Source organism: Oncorhynchus mykiss, chromosome 30, assembly GCF_013265735.2.
Source record: "Oncorhynchus mykiss isolate Arlee chromosome 30, USDA_OmykA_1.1, whole genome shotgun sequence".
Taxonomy (NCBI): Eukaryota; Metazoa; Chordata; class Actinopteri; order Salmoniformes; family Salmonidae; genus Oncorhynchus; species Oncorhynchus mykiss.
In genome coordinates this window covers 13,140,223-13,159,501 of record NC_050570.1, presented here as the reverse complement: position 1 = coordinate 13,159,501, position 19,279 = coordinate 13,140,223, and the positions used below count along the sequence as shown (strand labels likewise).

Here is a 19,279-nt window from a genome sequence, read left to right as displayed (position 1 = left end):
CACAACCACGACAATACTGCAAATCCTGACTTAGTCTGATAAAGATCGTCACAACAAAAGGAAACCTCTTTAAAAAATATCCCTCACGCCTGTACGGAAATTGAGGCTTTGACAAACTGAGAAGCGGTCAACTGAAAGGGCAAAAGAACAAAGAAAGTTTCCTCTGTGTTGCCTAGCAGCTCAAATCATGTATCCAATACACGAAAATAACAAAAAATAGAGTCATGGTTCAAACCCAAGGAGAAAGCTTTGGGAGGGAGGATTAAACATGATGGAGCAATTTCAGACACCATCTGCTTGCATCTGCTTGCAGTGTGACAGGTATTGAGAGAGTAATTTAAATCCACACACTTCTTCCCCCCCAGGATGATTGGTCCATTAGCCACAGGTGGATGACAGAGGTTAGCCTAGCAACAACATCAGGTGAAGACAGAGGCCAAAAACATTAGTTTCATTTCAAAATCAGGGTAGGGTAAACTAGTGTTGATGTGCTAACATAAAAGTCAACTCCAATTGAGAAGAGTGACCAGAAATGCTAATCACCCTGTATATATATGAACACATAACAGCTGTGTGAGTTGAAGGTTTAATGTCAGTCCTTCCATAAACTTTTGTTTTTCACACACCTCTTCATGAAAAGGTCTCGCTTACACTACGACATTCTTCTTCACTCTCCTCCAAGACAGCTGATGCATATTTTATTCAAAGATATTCAAGTCTATCTCAACTAGGAGAATGGAGAGAAAGCAGAGAAGAACAATCTTTGGATAGGACTGCTGTACAATGTGATTATGGAGGTGAAATTGTGGAGGTGGGTGGACAGAGAAGGAAGTGGGTGTCTCACTCCCAAGCTTTTAAGTAGACCTGAGTGTGTCATCTCTCATTACAATCACAAAGCATCGGACTGTCTGCCAACAGATGGCCAAGGACAACTCTTCTAACTCCCTCCCGACCTCCCCATGATCCAAAGTAACTACTGGAGTGGGGTGAGTGTTTATGTCAGCAATAACGAGGAATGTGGAGGCGAAGCTACTCTTAAAATAAAGGATAACATCAAATGACAGCTGGGATACTCCACCCTGCTTAGCAAGTTGATGTCCAAGTCCAAAGCTCCTCTTCACAACCATGGGCTCTCAAAGACCAAACTTCAGAGGGAAATTTGTCTCTCTTTGTACATTTTCCAATGTCATTGTGTGGCTTGTATGACAGACTGAGGTGTCTCAGATGTTTTTTTTCTTCATATTGGCCTTTCCAGCTGGGTTTATCCAGACTACAGGCACTAATAACTGGGATAAATGCTCAGTCACTCTATATGGTGACAAATTCTTTAAAAAAATCCCGAGGCACTTTTCCTGAAAGGGTTAAAGATTCACACAGGGTCCAAGCCTAAACAAGTCTAGACAAAGGAGTTAGAAGTGAGCCATCTAACCATAATGAGATCAATTAATAGTGCATCCTCCTGCACACAGACTCCCTCCAATGAAACCTATTTTCATGGAACTTGGTCACAGAATGAGAAAGGAAACTGTAGCACCAGCAGCAGCACCGTTTGGAAAGCCTCACCCTGGTAGAAGTGTCCCTGTTCTCCTGGGGTTAAATCTTTCCTCAGGTGCCCCTGGCCTGGGTCACAAATAGACCACAAATCTCACAACAGGTGCTAGCCTACAGGGTGCACACTGATTTGAAAGCAGTCAGTACCACAGGGATTCATAGCATACACACATAGTAATATGAAATGTCATGTCTCAACAGGATCTATCAGTCAAAAGCAGTGCTTTTGGGGAATAGGGTACCATTTGGGACGCAGGCCTTGTCATCCACTGACATAGCAAGGTGCCTACTCCCCACGGACACTTCCCCAGCTCCCCTACTGGCAACCCAAATAGAAAAGCTCAAATTGCAGCAGTAAAGAAGAACACATTGGGAGAATGCATGAGTGACTCACTGCAATGTTGTTGCTTATAACCTGGGGTACAGGATAGGTGTTCATCATATGGGGCTTGTTGTTGCTTATAGCCTGGGGTACAGGATAGGTGTCCATCATATGTGGCTTGTTGTTGCTTATAACCTGGGGTACAGGATAGGTGTTCATCATATGGGGCTTGTTGGTACTTATAACCTGGGGTACAGGATAGGTGTTCATCATATGGGGCTTGTTGTTGCTTATAGCCTGGGGTACAGGATAGGTGTTCATCATATGTGGCTTGTTGTTGCTTATAACCTGGGGTACAGGATAGGTGTTCATCATATGTGGCTTGTTGTTGCTTATAACCTGGGGTACAGGATAGGTGTTCATCATATGGGGCTTGTTGTTGCTTATAACCTGGGGTACAGGATAGGTGTTCATCATATGGGGCTTGTTGTTGCTTATAGCCTGGGGTACAGGATAGGTGTTCATCATATGTGGCTTGTTGTTGCTTATAACCTGGGGTACAGGATAGGTGTTCATCATTTGGGGCTTGTTGTTGCTTATAACTTGGGGTACAGGATAGGTGTTCATATGTGGCTTGGCTCCAATTTCATTAATATGATTAAAATACTATATGCCAATCCCTCAGCCATAGTAATAAAAGGCACTACCTGCTACTACTACTCTGTTCCGTAACTAGAAGTAGCAGGCTAGGTGATCCCATATTTTTTCCCTCCTATTTTTGTTGTCTATGGAGCTCCTGGTCCAGGCTATTTGAAAATCGATAGAAATTCCACCAATATCTCTCATTTCTACAGATTACATCATCTCACTATACACTGACGATATCTTACATTGTTTAGATAAAGTATCTCAATCCCTCCCAAAAGCTTTGAAGATCATAGACAAATTCAGCGCCATCTCAAGTTATGAAATAGATCTAACCAAATATGGCCTACTGCCTCTCAAGCCCCCGATGGAGTACTCTCTTCTTATGGAATCACAATAGTTTCCTTTTTTCAATATTTGGGAATAGATATATTTCCTTCTTCAGATAAAACCATTGCCAAAAACTTTAACAGAACGCTCAACTGAATTCCATCCGACCTCAGCAGAGCCGTAAGAATATCTATTGTCAAAATGAATATATTGCCACGGCTGAATTTCTGTAGTTCAACGCTTCCCTTGTCTCCCCCTTCTGGCTATTGGGATAAAATCCATAGCGGTTTCAAAATGTACACCAAGTGTTCAAAACATTAGGAACACCTTCGTAACATTGAGTTGCACCCTCTTTTGCCCTCAGAACAGTCTCAATTTGCCAGTGCATGGACTCCACAAGGTGTCGAAAGCGTTCTACAGGGATGCTGACCCATGTTGAGTCCAATGCTTTCCACAGTTGTGTCAAGTTGGCTGGATGTCCTTTGGGTGGTGGACCATTCTTGATACACACAGAAACTGTTGAGCGTGAAAAACACAGCAACGTGGCAGTTCTTGACACATTCAAACCGGTACACCTGGCACCTACTACCAAGGGCACTTAAATATTTTGTCTCCTCCCCTTCATCTACACTGATTGAAGGTGATTTAACAAAATACATCAATAAGGGATCATGGCTTTCACCTGGTCAGTCTTATGTAAAGAGCAGGTGTTGCTACTGTTTTGTACACAGTGTATATGGCAAGGTAAGTGAGCCCGGATAAAAAAAATAATTAAAACTTGCAAAAAGGGAAAGATGTAGGAGCACCACACTTTATACTGTATTTCTATTAACTACAACTATTTTTTACAAATATTTACTTAGGTCAGCTATACTGGCTTAGGGAGTCCCCTGGGAAACCCAACTACTGAACCATCCAATGATGGGATTTAGAACTCAATTATCTGGGCTCCCAACAGGACTGATCTCTATAATATGTAAACAACTTTTGGAAAGCTCATATTCTGAGCGAGCCATTAAAAAAGTATGGTCCACATATCTGAACAACCCTTTAACTGGAACAGAACATGGAAAAATATGACCTTGGCTTCCCGTAATAAACCTCTTTGTGTTTGCAAACATTGCCGCAAGAGGGTGATACACGCAAGTTGGTGGCAGAACAAGGGGGAGTTCTTATAGAGCGCCGGCCTATATTTACATATTGCTTATGAGTGCATTTCACACTACTTTTGGATTATAATTGGATTAAGGCTCATATGAATGTCCTGTTTAATATAAATGTTTGTGTCATCATCACAAATCAACTGCATTATACAAAAAAAACACTTCAACTAGTAAAATGTCTCTTTGGCTAGCTTTTGCTACAGCCGTAATCAATGAATGTTTAGCATTCTAGCTAACAACTGCTGCACCCAAATTGTTATTTTGCAAAGATCACAACTAAATATAAATCTTAGCAACGGTTCAAGCAAGAATCAGAATATCATTGTAAGCGTATGAGAACCCCAAAAAGTGATTTTGTTTACAAGTAATAAAAATGTAAATCTAGGCTGTTTAATGCGTGCAGATGGCGATAACTTTCTTACTACCGCCAAGAGTCGCGCGCATCTGTAAAAATTGTGGACGTTGCAACATTAGCACAAGAACTGTTTGTTGGGAGCTTCATGAAATGGGTTTCCATGGTCGAGCAGCCACATACAAGCCTAAGATCACCATGTGCAATGACAAGCATCGACAGGAGTGGTGTAAAGCTTGCTGCCATTGGCCTCTGGAGCAGTGGAAACTTGTTCTCTGGAGTGATTCATCAAGCTTCACCATCAGCCAGTCCAATAGACAAATCTGGGAGAACGCTACCTGCCCCAATGCATAGCGCAAACTGTAAAGTTAGGTGGAGGAGGCAAAATGGTCTTGGGCTTTTTTCCATGGTTCGGGCTATGCCCCTTAACTCTAATGAAGGGAAATATTATCATTACATTCTAGACCATTCCATGCTTCTAACTTTGTGGCAACAGTTTATTTTAGGAAGGCCCTTTCCTGAGCATGACAATGCTCCCATGCACAAAGCGAGGTCCATACAGAAATGACCTGTCAAGATCGGTGTGGAAGAACTCGACAGGCCTGTACAGAGCCCTGACCTCAACTCCATCGAACACCTTTGGGATGAATTGGAACGCTGACTGCGTTCCAACCCTAAACGTCCAACATCAGTGCCCGACCTCACTAATGCTCTTGTGGCTGAATGGAAGCAAGTCCCCGCAGCAATGTTCCAACATCTAGTGGAAAGCCTTCCCAGAAGAGTGGAGGCTGTAATAGCAGCAAAGGGCGACCAACTCCATATTAAAATGCCCATGATTTTGGAATGAGATGTTCGAGGAGCAGTTTTCCACATAGTTTATACACTACATCACCCAAAGTAAGTGTGTAAATTGACATCTTTTTTTTGTTTTTTTTTGGTAAATATATATATGCATACACATATATACATACACATACCTATATAGATATAGTTATTTTTTTAAATATACCTTTATTATTATTCCCCGCAAACCCTACCACCGATCCCCCAATTGGAGTAAACTAATAAACACTTCTGCTTTTACCTTCAATTTACACATCTTATACACATTTTACAGACACAGTCTACTTTACAATAGTTCTCTCTTGTTCGTTCTTAGTCCTTCCTCTATTTCTGATGTCCATCCAGTTTGATTTCGATTTGTAACTATGCTATTTCACAAAAGTTCTGAACCTATATACATTTTACAGATCCCGTATGTTTTACATTGTTTATCTTGTTATTAGTCCCACCCTTCAGCTCCATTCAACCCCTCATATCTATCTCTCAACATCATCCATTTCGAATTTCTATTTAACTGTGCTGTGATGCTTCACAAAATAATTGAACCTTTCTATTCTCATAGCTTCTAGAGATTATTTTTAATTTACAAACATTTTTGCTAAAATAATTATTATATTATTGATTGATTATGGCTTTTCCAATCACCCAGTATTGCTGTCTGCAGCGTTATTTCTAGGCAAATGTTGCAATTCTTCAGCCATTCCTGGACCTGTGACCAAAAACGAGCTACATATGGAGAATACCAAAATAAATGATCTAATGACTCTGCCTCCTCACAGAAGAATCTGCAGAGCTGGGAAGATTGTATCCCCCATATATATATATATATATAACATTCTATTAGTTGCGAGAATTTTGTATAATAATTTAAATTGAATAATTTGAAGTTTTAAATCCGGCGTTGTTTTGCGTATCAATTCATAAACCATGTGCCATGGAATGGGTACATCGAAAATCTCTTCCCAACTATTTTGCAATTTATATGGCACAGCTGTCCGTTTTTAGTCCTTAAATGAAATTGGTATATGTTTTTATTTATCACACTTTTCTTTAACCATTTATGTTCTGTAATACAGGGCCGACATACAAGTTCCTTACTTTTTTCCCCTTCTACTTTTATCTTCCATTTTTTTGGTAATGCTGCAATTAATTGGTTGTAATTCTAGGTAGAGCAGACATTTCCATATGTCTGTGTTAGCTGCATGTGTGACATAACTCCCCCAGTCCTATTTATGATATCATTCACAAAAATGCTACCTTTTTTAAACATTTGAAAAAATAGTTTTTTTTAAATCAATTAGTATATTTGAATTTAATCACAATATTTGTTGTATTATTTGTTCTGTCTTTTCAGGTGGATTAAACTGAAATTGCAACCAACTTTCTAAGGCTTGTTTAAAAAATAAAGATATTTTGGAGATTATTTCCTTTTCAAACAACCGAAAGTGAGCAGGTGTAATCTGAATAAAGGCCCTTCTTGAACATAGGATGAGACATTCCTACCAATTTACTAGAGAACCAGTTTGGATTTAAGCATAACTTTTGTATGACTGATGCCTTTAGTGAGAGGTCTAATGATTTAATATTTAATCATTTCTGCCCTCCAAATTCATATTCGTTATATAAATAGGCCCTTTTAATTTTATCTGGCTTGCCCTTCCAAATAAAATTGAATATTTTCTGTTCATATAATTTAAAAAGCAGGTCACTAGGTGTAGGCAAAACCATAAGCAAATAGATAAACTGTGATGTGACTAAAGAGTTAAATCAGGGTGTTTTTCCACAAATAGACAGGTATTTTCCTTTCCATGGTAGCAAGATCTTATCTATTTTTGGGGATTTGTATACCAAGTATGTCCACATTTCCGTCAGACCATTTAATTGGTAAACTACATGGTAATGTAAAATTTGCATTTTTTTTGTGATCCAATACGTAAAATAGTACACTTATAATAATTTGGTTTTAATCCAGAGAAGATAGCAAAAGTATCTAGATCCTCTATGAGGCCGTGGAGAGACTAATTGTGGTTTTAAAAGAAAACATGAATCATCAGTGTACAATGACAACTTAGTTTTTAAGCCATGGATTTATAATCCTGCCAAAGCCCCCACCATTTCTCCTTTACCCAAATCCAGATAGCTGATGTTCTGAAAGAGCTGCAAAATCTGGACGCCTACACCTTCTACACCTTTTCCCTGAAACACCCACAATACGGTCCCACGTATTGACCATATTTCCCAAGCATCTCCATGCAGTCAGACTTCGATTTTGTGCGACCAAGGTCACAATAATATACCCCCTCTCTGAATGTCTGAGTGTGACCCCCTCCCCATGGGTTACTGCAGCTAGTGTTGCCAGCACTGCCACATTCATATTTTACCTGTAACCCCCACCCACCCAACCCAAAGAAATTGACAAATGCAAATAAACAATGATTTTTTTTCTTCTTTTAAGGATAGGTGTTGATCAGAGGCATACAAGAGAATCATTACATGACAGAGGGAATTCATAGGAGCTTCCAGATCTAGAAAATGTACAAATAACCCCCAACCAGAACCTCATCTTGAAAGACTAATACAAGGCTCCAAATAACAATGCCAAACGACCCAATAGTAGTAGTCTTTCAGGGTTATTTCCTCTGGTCAGGTTTCTCATAAGCCATTTTGATTTAAGCTACTAGCTTGGGTGCTTTTGAGGTGTGCAACATTCCACAATTCTTTTTTTTTTTATCTACCTTGAGAAAAGCATTAGGGGTTAGAGGGGAGAAGGGAAAACATTGTAGAGGTCTTACACATCCTCCATGGAGGTGGAAAGTGGAGAGGGGTAGAGGTGGGGTAGATTCAATTTCCTCCCCCTTTCTCCTCTACCTTCACCCTCTCCCCTTCCTTGCAGCTGAAGTCCTTGTCAAATATACCAAATGGGACAAACTCAACAGAGTGGCTCTCAGTCCAGTGCATCAGATTAGAACCACTGTTAATTTCCTTCCACTCCCCCTCCATGTGCCGTGGACACAGGCTCAGCCCAGTGGTGGTTGGGCAGCCACGGTGCGGTACAGCAGCAGTCATTTCATGCCTGATACGGAGAGTGACGTGTGAGTTTGACAGATGCAGGGGATTACAACGCCAGACAAGACAAGGCTGTGTGCTCAGTGTTGGAGAGCTGAGGCCGGGGTCATTGTGCAGTGCTCCATTGCATAAGGAACATTTTTCTTCCATGAGTCATTCTATTTGGTTAGTTCTCTAATCTAACTAAACGAGGAACAGAAGGGGAGAGTGAGAGAACACATTGGTGACAACAGCATGTGTCGAGGTGACCTCACAAGAGAACATGACTGACCTCTGTATCTGAAACGGACATACCTGTCAAATTAATATACTGGATAAGGTTAACCTTTCATTCCCAAAAACCTGGTTGTTGGGCTTACTGTGATTACTGCCTCCAGAGGCCACAGGAAGTCAGGAGGACTCCCCCAGAAAGTTGTGTAGGTCATTGTGGGTCTCAAAACTCTTCCAATCCCTGAACAGCAGTCTCAAATTGACCCTCATTTTTCATACTAGTTCTCCGGTGAGTAGTGATGTTGTTGGTCTTCACAGAAAGACAGCGGGTCGTACTGTTTGCAGCACACACATCCTCCCCTCCTCCAGTCACCTGACAGCTTTAATCCATTGGATTAATCCACATCAGTGCAGCTGTGTGGCAGTTGACAGCTATCACTGAGAAAAGCTCAGATAATCGCAATCATGTCCACCATCCATTAAATAATAACCATGGCAGTAACACACTTAACGATGATGTCCACAGAGACAGTGGGTGTGTGGATCGCAGTTGCCTATGTGTCAAACAACTCTTGCCCTGCATGACCTCCTGACTCAGGGCAAAGTTCATTCACCATCTCAAGTCAATATCCTTGTGGAAATGTACAAATGAAAATTGTGTTGAAAATGCATTGACTGTGTTACTGTGTAATGTAATCAAAACATATTTTCACCCAGTCAAACTCAAAGCAAGCTGGTTTGAAATGCATTTTCAGTTTGCGGGTTTGTTGCAAGCTACATAGAAAAGATGTTAAAATGACAAGCCGTGTGAAATTCTCAGTAGAGTCATTACATATCAATGTGACTTTGCAGAATTATTTAGGTCATACAACATCCCGCAATCTCTCACAGCAGGCAGTCATTGGGAACAAGCAAGAGGACAATCAACAAGGTCATTGATTTGTAATTGTGTGTTTTATATACACTCCTCAAAAAAAATAAAGGGAACACTAAAATAACACATCCTAGATCTGAATGAATGAAATATTCTTATTAAAAACTTTTTTCTTTACATAGTTGAATGTGCTGACAACAAAATCACACAAAAATTATCAATGGAAATCAAATTTATCAACCCGTGGAGGTCTGGATTTGGAGTCACACAAAATTAAAGTGGAAAACCACACTACAGGCTGATCCAACTTTGATGTAATGTCCTTAAAACAAGTCAAAATGAGGCTCAGTAGTGTGTGTGGCCTCCACGTACGTGCCTGTATGACCTCCCTACAACGCCTGGGCATGCGCCTGATGAGGTGGCGGATGGTCTCCTGAGGGATCTCCTCCCAGACCTGGACTAAAGCATCCGCTAACTCCTGGAAAGTCTGTGGTGCAACGTGGCATTGGTGGATGGAGCGAGACATGATGTCCCAGATGTGCTCAATTGGATTCAGGTCTGGGGAACGGGCGGGCCAGTCCATAGCATCAATGCCTTCCTCTTGTAGGAACTGCTGACACACTCCAGCCACATGAGGTCTAGCATTGTCTTGCATTAGGAGGAACCCAGGGCCAACCGCACCAGCATATGGTCTCACAAGGGGTCTGAGGATCTCATCTCGGTACCTAATGGCAGTCAGGCTACCTCTGGCGAGCACATGGAGGGCTGTGAGGTTCCCCAAAGAAATGCCACCCCACACCATGACTGACCCACCGCCAAACCGGTCATGCTGGAGGATGTTGCAGGCAGCAGAACGTTCTCCACGGCGTCTCCAGACTGTCACATGTACTCAGAGTGAACCTGCTTTCATCTGTGAAGAGCACAGGGCACCAGTGGCGAATTTGCCAATCTTTGTGTTCTCTGGCAAATGCCAAACGTCCTGCACGGTGTTGGGCTGTAAGCACAACCCCCACCTGTGAATGTCAGGCCCTCATACCACCCTCATGGAGTCTGTTTCTGACCGTTTGAGCAGACACATGCACATTTGTGGCCTGCTGGAGGTCATTTTGCAGGGCTCTGGCAGTGCTCCTCCTGCTCCTCCTTGCACAAAGGCGGAGGTAGCGGTCCTGCTGCTGGGTTGTTGCCCTCCTACGGCCTCCTCCACGTCTCCTGATGTACTGGCCTGTCTCCTGGTAGCGCCTCCATGCTCTGGACACTATGCTGACAGACACAGCAAACCTTCTTTCCACAACTCACATTGATGTTCCATCCTGGATGAGCTGCACTACCTGAGCCACTTGTGTGGGTTGTAGAATCCGTCTCATGCTACCACTAGAGTGAAAGCACCGGCAGCATTCAAAAGTGACCAAAACATCAGCCAGGAAGCATAGGAACTGAGAAGTGGTCTGTGGTCACCACCTGCAGAACCACTCCTTCATTGGGGGTGTCTTGCTAATTGCCTATAATTTCCACCTGTTGTCTATTCCATTTGCACAACAGCATGTGAAATTTATTGTCAATCAGTGTTGCTTCCTAAGTGGACAGTTTGATTTCACAGAAGTCTGATTGACTTGGAGTTACATTGTGTTGTTTAAGTGTTCCCTTTATTTTTTGGAGCAGTGTATAACCTACTGTTGTTTACCAGCCTGTCCTGCTCCATTCAACGTAGGACAGAGCCAATGTAATACATAAAACATGTTAAATAAAATAAATGTATTGTTAGAGCAAGTCTTTTTTCGGCAACAGGCATTCTGTGTTTTTAAACCCTGGTAGTGGACTACATTTGAAACGTACAGTCATTCAGTAATCGATACATTTACAAATCTAACTAGACACCAGTGTGGGTTGAGGGAAGCAATCACTACTCTTCAAATACTTGATCATCTGAAGCACACAGGCCTCTGAGCTGCATTTGTTAGAGGAAACACATTGACAGAGGTCCCGGGGTGTAATGTTGTGTTTTCAGGAGTCAAAATCTTCACATTTATTTCTTCAGACAGGAGACAATGTAATAGCATACTGCAAAACCTCTGTTTGGTGTAAAATAAATCCCAGCTATCATCAAATGCATGCTCTAGGGACATGACAAAGTCTAACAACTATCTTTGATGTATTCAAAAGAGCAGCAGCAGCACTTAAATTCCAGCTGGCTGAGTTCTGAATGAGAGGCCATGCTCAAGTCTCCAAGGTATTGAAAGGAGGACTTTGCTGTTTTTACAGAATCTGTTTTCAGTGTCTATACCTGCTAGACCTTGACTTTGTCCATGTCTATGGTTGACATGGGCACCTCCTCCTGGACAGCCACAGTCCCACTGGTCTGGCAGCAGTTGTGCTGGTGCTCCTTCCAGTCCTGCAATAAGAATAAGGCAGACTAAAGGACTGAGACAAGTGGTCAGTGGCGGGTGAGTTGAGGGGGCGATTCAATTTTCGACACAATTTCAGAATGTAATGTTTTTCCCTCATTTTGCCTGTTTTTGGTTCCTAAGAGTAGGCTGTTTGATTGAATCACACCCCCACCACTGATCAGTAGTGGGGAGGGTGGTGGGCTGTGATCCAATCAACAGACTTGATGACATGTTCATGGGTCCTAAGAGACCTTTTATGCCCTGCAGAACGCTAGGCGAAATGAAGCCGAGCTGACACGACCCCTGACAACTTAGTTCAGTGACACGGTCTGTAGAGGGTTAAGTCTTACCTTTCTCTGACAGAAGGTGGAACAGTAGTTGACCTTGTGGCATCCCGTGCATTGGCTCATGGCCTCCCGTCCACAGTTCACGCACATTTGCTGTGGGAGAGAAAGTCACAGAATGGAATCAAATTACAATCTAAAAAAGGGATAGAATTGATTTAAAAATGAACTGGAAATCAGATAACGCAGGTCATACTTAGCATGATAGAAGAGGTTTGCTTCTCCAGGGGAACCAAGAGGCACAAAATGTCACCGCTGGCTTTTTTGTTGATATGATACCAGGGTTACATTTTCCCTTTTCCCCCATTCTATCTAACAAATGCTCTCAGGTGGGATAAGTCATGTGGCTTCAAGGTTGTTTGTTTCTCTCGTATCTATATTGTTTATGTGTGTGAAGTAGCAGGCATGATATTTCAACCAGCTCTAACAGTTTTATCCTCCAAGGGGAGACCTGGATAAAATAGTATTTTTCTCTTTAATGGACTGAATGGAACACAGCCAAGAGAAAGAGAGAGAGAAAGAGAGAAAGGGAAAATGAGAGAAAGAGAGTGAGAGGTCTCTCCATGTACCTTGATAATGATCTCTGTAATTTCTGAGCCTCTCTTCCCCTCTGGGTCATCTGGGTGCTGGAATGATATCTGACTCTGGAAGGGCTGGGTGAGTGTACACTGCAGGAGGGAAGACCGCAAATAGAAGTCAAACTAAAATTCTTTATTTTTTTTTAAACACCTCAAGACACCCAGCATTTCCCCATGGTCATGTTCAATAGGCACAAAACAGAAGAAAATGCTACAGTGCGAAAACTTTTCACTACATTGTGCCATAATGACCATGACCCTGGACTAACCACCAGGGTTCTCCTCCAGTCCCCTCACCTCCTTCCTGCTGCCGTGGATCTTGTCCTGGCTGAAGGCATCATGGCCTGGCTGGCAGTGGCAGGCCTGCTTGGCCTGGTCGATCAGTGCCTTGAGCTGCTGCACCGTGCTCAGCAGGCTGTTGGCCGTCTCCTCCAGGTAAATCCATGTCCTCTGGCCCTCCCTGACTCCAGACACCTCCAGCCCCCCGTTCACCAGCCCCGGGGATGAGGATGGAGACTCCACCTTGGCCTGGGGGGCCATGGCCAGTGCCGGTAGAGCTGTCAACACTGTAGGGAAGGAGGGAGGGGTTAGATTAAACCTTTCCATTCCAAACGTACAATGAGAGTATTCAATAATCATTTCTTAATTATTTGAGGCAAGGAATGTAGAATATGGATTATGAACCAATATACTTTCAATAAGGGCATTGGTATTCATACAAACAATCAATACATTGTTTGACAGAAAACAAATATATGCATTTAAATGTGTATTTTTTGATAATAGCGATTGATAAGAATGTTAGGCCCGTCCAATTAATATGTAAGCCAGATAAAAATAAAAACAGGACAAAAACTACCTTCTGAAATCATGTCAACCCCAACAAAAGCTGCCCCACACCTAGTAACTCCTGACATGACTCCTTATTTTATGCTTCCAAAATAAGACTGGAAAAGGGGGGAAACGTGGGTGGAACGAGGGAGAAAATTAGGCCAGATAAGCCTGCGTGCCCCACCCATTGTCCAAGCATCATGGAGGAGGAGAGATACGTCTGTGGCAGTGGCGGTCAGTGTCTTTTAAGATGAGGACAAAAAAAAATATTCATGAGCATGTCCTTATTTCTATTACAGCATATTGGATGACTGTCATTCATATTCCATTCATCCAGCTCAATGTAACAGCGACAGGTTTAGACTACTTCATGATACTCAAATGTTCCCTATACTCATCATGAGGTTGCTACAACCTAGCATATGAATGAACATTTACAACGTAGGTGCAGACAGGTCGAGAGACAAGTACAACAGTTGCAAAGTTTCTATTGGATAAATTCAGGTACGTTTATCCCTGTTTTGTTCCCTTTGCTTCCGTCTAAGAAAAGTTTTTCAACAGAATTGGCAGAATGAATACACCGCTGTTCACACTTAAACACAGTTCACTTTCATAGCAGCCACGTTGTATTCCTTCTCGTGTCTATGCACTTTCCTCCTCTCACCTCTTCCCTTCGCTTTTGGACTTAAGTGCACAACACATCAGCTGTATGTGACCAGGCGACAAAACCTTTCCAAGAAAACCGCTAACAGCCTACATCGTTCTCACCATATTAGCTAAAGTAACATCATAGTTAGCATAGCTAATAGAACTAACGCTGCGCCACTCGGGGCTCCCAAGTGCTTGAGGTATCACTACAGACACCCTGGTTTGAATCAAGGCTATATCACATCCGGCCGTGATTGGGATTCCCATAGGTCGGCGCACAATTGGCCTAGCGTCATCCGGGTTTGGTCGGTGTAGGCCGTCAATGTAAATAAGAATTTGTTCTTAACTGACTTACCTAGTTAAATAAAGGATACATTTTTAAAAAACATGTTAGTAAACCCAATAGAATCAAGCAGTAAGGTTACAGTGTACAGTCAGTAAGATTTACACCAGCGGACCACGGTGGCAATACATTTGTAAAACCAAAAGCTTACCTTGACTGTTCCAGTGTTGTGTTGGAAAAATATAGCCAGCTAGCTAACATAGCATCCCTCTCTTTGAGCAGGGTGTATCAGTAGGCTAAACTAGCTAGCTGCATTTACTAGCTAAGTAAGTGACCCTGAAAAAAAATACACTCTCTTGCGTCTCTTTCATTTTGAAATAAATTAATCTGTTAAAAACTTAATCTATTGTCTCTCTCTTTGAGTCAACTACTGACCACATTTTATGCACTGCAGTGCTATCTAGCTGTAGCTTATGCTTTTAGTACTATATTAATTATCTGATCCTGTAATTGGGTGGACAAAATGTCAGTTCATGCTGCAAGAGCTCTGATAGGTTGGAGGACGTCCTCCAGAAGTTGTCATAATTACTATGGAAGGTGGCGAGAACCATGAGCCTCCTAGGTTTTGAATTGAAGTCAATGTACCCAGAGGAGAATGGAAGCTAGATGTCCTCCGGCTACACAATGTGCTACCCTACAGAGTGCTTTTGAGGCAACTGTAGACCTTCTTTGCAAAATAACAAGTATTTGGTGACACGTGATTATATTTAGTTTAGTTTTATCTAAAAAGGTTAACTTTAATGTTTTACAATTTTTTATGAAATTCACTGAGGATAGCCCTCCCCTTCCTCCTCTGAGGAGCCTCCACTGGTCTGTGGCTGTGGCTCAGGGAAGGTTTAATAATCATAGGGTTCCACCAAGCAGCACACCGTTGGAGAGATAAATCACTAGTGGGCTTTCATCTTCCTCCAACGGTACCAGAGAGCACAGCAGAACAGAAAAGGGCAACAACAGTCTAAACAAAGAAGCCCCATCTACTCCGGTGGGAGAGAGGGAGATGGAAGGACAGAGAGCGACAAGCGTCATCACATACATCACAGGAGCCCTAACACACACACACACACACACAGCATGAGATGAGGCTCAAGACACACACGAACACGCACCCTGCATGCAGTCATACGCTCCCCATCCAACCTGAAAGAGCTCAAGAGGATCTGCAGAGAGGAATGAGAAACTCCCTAAATACAGATGTGCGAAGCTTGTAGCGTCATACCCAAGAAGACTCAAGGCTGTAATCCCTGTCAAAGGTGCTTCAACAAAGTACTGAGTAAAGTCTGAATACTTATGTAAATGTGATTTTTTATTTTATTTATACATTTGCAAAATTTCTAAAACCCTGTTGTTGCTTTGTCATTTTGGAGTATTGTGTGTAGATTGATGAGGGGGAAAAACTATTTAATCCATTTTACAATAAGGCTGTAATGTAACAAAATGTGGAAAAAGTCAAGGGGTCTGGATTCTTTCCGAATGCACTTTGTGTGTCACTATGCAGTGTAGTCTCCCAGGCCCTGCCACTGAAAAACATCCCCACCGCATGATGCTGCCACTACCATGCTTCACCGTAGGAATAGTGCCAGGTTTCCTCCAGATGTGACGCTTGGCATTCAGGCCAAATAGTTCAATCTTGGTTTCATCAGACTCAATAATCTCGTTTGTCATGGTCTGAGAGACTTTCAGGTGCTTTTTGCCAAACGCCAAGCAGGCAGTCATGTGCCTTTTACTGAAGAGTGGCTTCCATTTGGCCACTCTACCATAAAGGCCTGATTGGTGGAGTGCTGCAGAGATGGCTGACCTTCTAGAGCTCTGTCAGAGTGACCATCAGGTTCTAGGTCACCTCCCTAACCAAGGCCCTTCTCCTTGATTGATTGCTCAATTCGGCCGGGCGGCCAGCTATAGGAAGAGTCTTGGTGGTTCCAAACTACTTCCATTCAAGAACAACTGTGTCCTTGGAGATCTTCAATGCTGCAGACATTTTTTGGTACCCTTCCCCAGATCTGTGCCTCAACACAATCCTGTCTCTGAGATCTACAGACAATTCCTTGAACCTCATGGCTTGGTTTTTGCTCTGACATGCACTGTCAACTGTTGGACCTTATATAGACAGGTGTGTGCCTTTCCAAATTATGTCCAATCAATTGAATTTATCACAGGTGGACTCCAAGTTGTAGAAAAATCTCAAGGATGATCAATGGAAACAGGATGCACCGGAGCTCAATTTCGAGTCTCATAGCAAAGGGTCTGAATTCATCTGTAAATAAGGTATCCATTTAATAAACGTGCAAACATTTCTAAAAAACTTTTCGCTTTGTTATTATGAGGTAGTGTATGTTGATTGATGAGGAAAACATTTAATTTAAACCATTTTAGAATAAGGCTGTAATGTAACAAAATGTGGAAAAACTCAAGGGGTCTGAATACTTGCCAAATGCACTCTATATACAATGCATGGGGTGGAAAAGAGGACATTCATTTGAGCAAGGAAATATAATCAACAATGACCAGTCCCATCATATCACATCACCAGGTGTGATGCAAGCTTGTGATTGTTCATTCAAAACAAGGTTTTCCCCCTTCAAACAGCTAACATCTTCCACCTATCAAACAAGGTGTGTGTGTGTGTGTATCAGTGGAGGCTCCTCAGAGGAGGAAGGGGAGGACCATCCTCCTCAGTGAATATCATTTATTTTTCAAAGCCAAACATTTAAAAAGTTATAATTTTTAGATAAAACTATACTAAATATATTCACTTCAACAAATAATTCAAACAAATTGTTTAGCCATGAAGGTCTACAGTAGACTCAGCAGCACTCTGTAGAGTAGCACCATGGTGTTGCTGGAGGACAGCTAACTTCCGTTCTCCTCCGAGTACATTGACTTCAATATAAAGCCTAGGAGGCTCCGTTTTCAACCATTTCCATAGACTTACACAGTAATTATGACTACTTCCAGAGGACATCCTCCAATCTATCAGAGCTCTTGCAGCATGAACTGACATGTACCTAGTACTGAAAGCATATGCTACAGCTAACAAAATAATTTCTTCAAAAATGAAGGTGGAGAAAGAGAGATATTTCAGAATTTTTTCTCTTCTCACTTATCTAGCAAATGCAGCCATCTAGTTTAGCCTACTCAAACACCTGGCTCAAACAGAGGGATGCTATGTTAGCTAGCTGGCTATGATTATCAAAACACTGGAACTCTTTCAAGTCAAGGTAAGCTTTTGGTTTTACTAAATTATTGCCACCGGAGCCACAGGTGTAACTGTTAAACTGCTTACTGACTGTACTGCATGATTGTAACAGGTTTACTAAAGTGTTAGTTCTATTAGCTATGTTGACTATGATGATACTTTAGCTAATATGGTGACAACGATGTAGGGTGTGTGTAGCAGTTATGATATGAAGGTATGGATTGGAAAGATTTTTTGGCCTGGTCACAAAAAGCTGATGTGTTGTGCAGGAAAAGGTGAGAGGAGGAGAGCGTGTAGATGCAAGAAGGAATACAACGAGCTGTTTGTATGTTTCTATATAAGTGAACTGCTTGCATATGATTAGGGGTGTATTCATTCCGCCAACTCTGTTGAAAAACTTTTCTTAAGCGGAAGCAAACAGAACAAAGCGGGTATAAACATACCTGAATTTGTTCCAATAGAAACGCTTGCAACTGTTGGACTAATGATTGCACCCTAGATCAGCTAGATGCAGGCAAGAGTGTGCAAGGCGATATTGAATGTGTCACTGTCTGTCCATGTGTCACTGTCACCTCAAATTTTTATCTTGACCTGTGTGCACCTACTGTGTAAACTTTCATTTATAGGCTGTAGCAACCTCATGATGAGTATTGGGAGAATGTAAGTAGCCTCAACCTGTCACATTGAACTGGGTGAATGGAAAATGAATGACAGTCATCCAATATGCTGTAAAAATAAGACCTTGCTCATATTACATTTTTTTTTTTAAATATACATTTATAAACACAAATAAATAAATAAATAGACCTCATCTTAAAAGGCACCGACCGCCACTGGTGTGTGTAGACATGCATGCGGGTGTGTGTGTACGCTTGAGTAAAGAGAGATCTGCAGGGAGTACATCAATACAGACAAAAGGCTATATTTGCAAACAGACTGATTGTATGCAGTTTCCAGAGCACTGAGACAATCACTCCGGCTGTGTTGATGGACGGCCTGTTTGTGTTGGGGCATCGTAATACAGAATTATATAAGGATGCTGAGAGAAAGAAAGCGAGAGAGAGAGAGAGAGAGAGAGAGAGAGAGAGAGAGAGAGAGAGAGAGAGAGAGAGAGCGCAAACAAGAGAGCGAGATAAAAATAGGAAAGTGAGCTATAAAAAGTTGGGGATGAGACGAGATAAATATATGGAAGAGAAAGAAAGTGAAGGAAACAGAGAGAAATGTGGAAGTCAGAGAAAAAGATACAGAATGAGAGCAAAGAGAAAGCGAGACAGAGAGAGAGTGAGAGGAAGAGAAGGAGAGAGAAAGTGAGAGAGAGCGTGTGCGAGAATTCAAGAGCTAAAGAGAAAAAGAGGGACAGCTGGAGAGAGACTCCTGAGAAGAGTGACACCTGTGATCTCCACCTGTAAAAGCCTTGATTAGAGGATCAATGTCCTGGAGGTGCACAAGACCCCATAACATCCACTGCAGAGGGAATAAAAGTCAAAAACACTCCTAGGAGAGGAGAGAAATAATTCCCTCAACAAACTTAGTTCCTCATTGTTCACTTGAAAAGACAGATGCATCAGGGGTTGAGAAGAGGACTCTAGAACAGACAGTACA

At 42.0% G+C, this 19,279-nt stretch overlaps 1 protein-coding gene across 2 annotated transcripts in view; it reads right to left on the bottom strand.

Moving 5' to 3' along the window:
* Positions 1-10,982: 10,982 nt before the first annotated feature.
* deaf1 (DEAF1 transcription factor) overlaps positions 10,983-19,279 on the bottom strand; it is a 30,953-nt gene continuing 22,656 nt past the window's right edge. For both annotated transcript variants that reach the window (XM_021598849.2, XM_021598850.2), the window contains exons 10-13: positions 12,960-13,228; positions 12,654-12,752; positions 12,091-12,180; positions 10,983-11,745 (exon numbers count right to left, since the gene is read on the bottom strand). In XM_021598849.2, the coding sequence (XP_021454524.1) occupies positions 11,641-11,745; positions 12,091-12,180; positions 12,654-12,752; positions 12,960-13,228 (563 nt within the window). In that variant the 3' untranslated portion in view covers positions 10,983-11,640. The remainder of the gene's footprint in view (positions 11,746-12,090; positions 12,181-12,653; positions 12,753-12,959; positions 13,229-19,279) is intronic.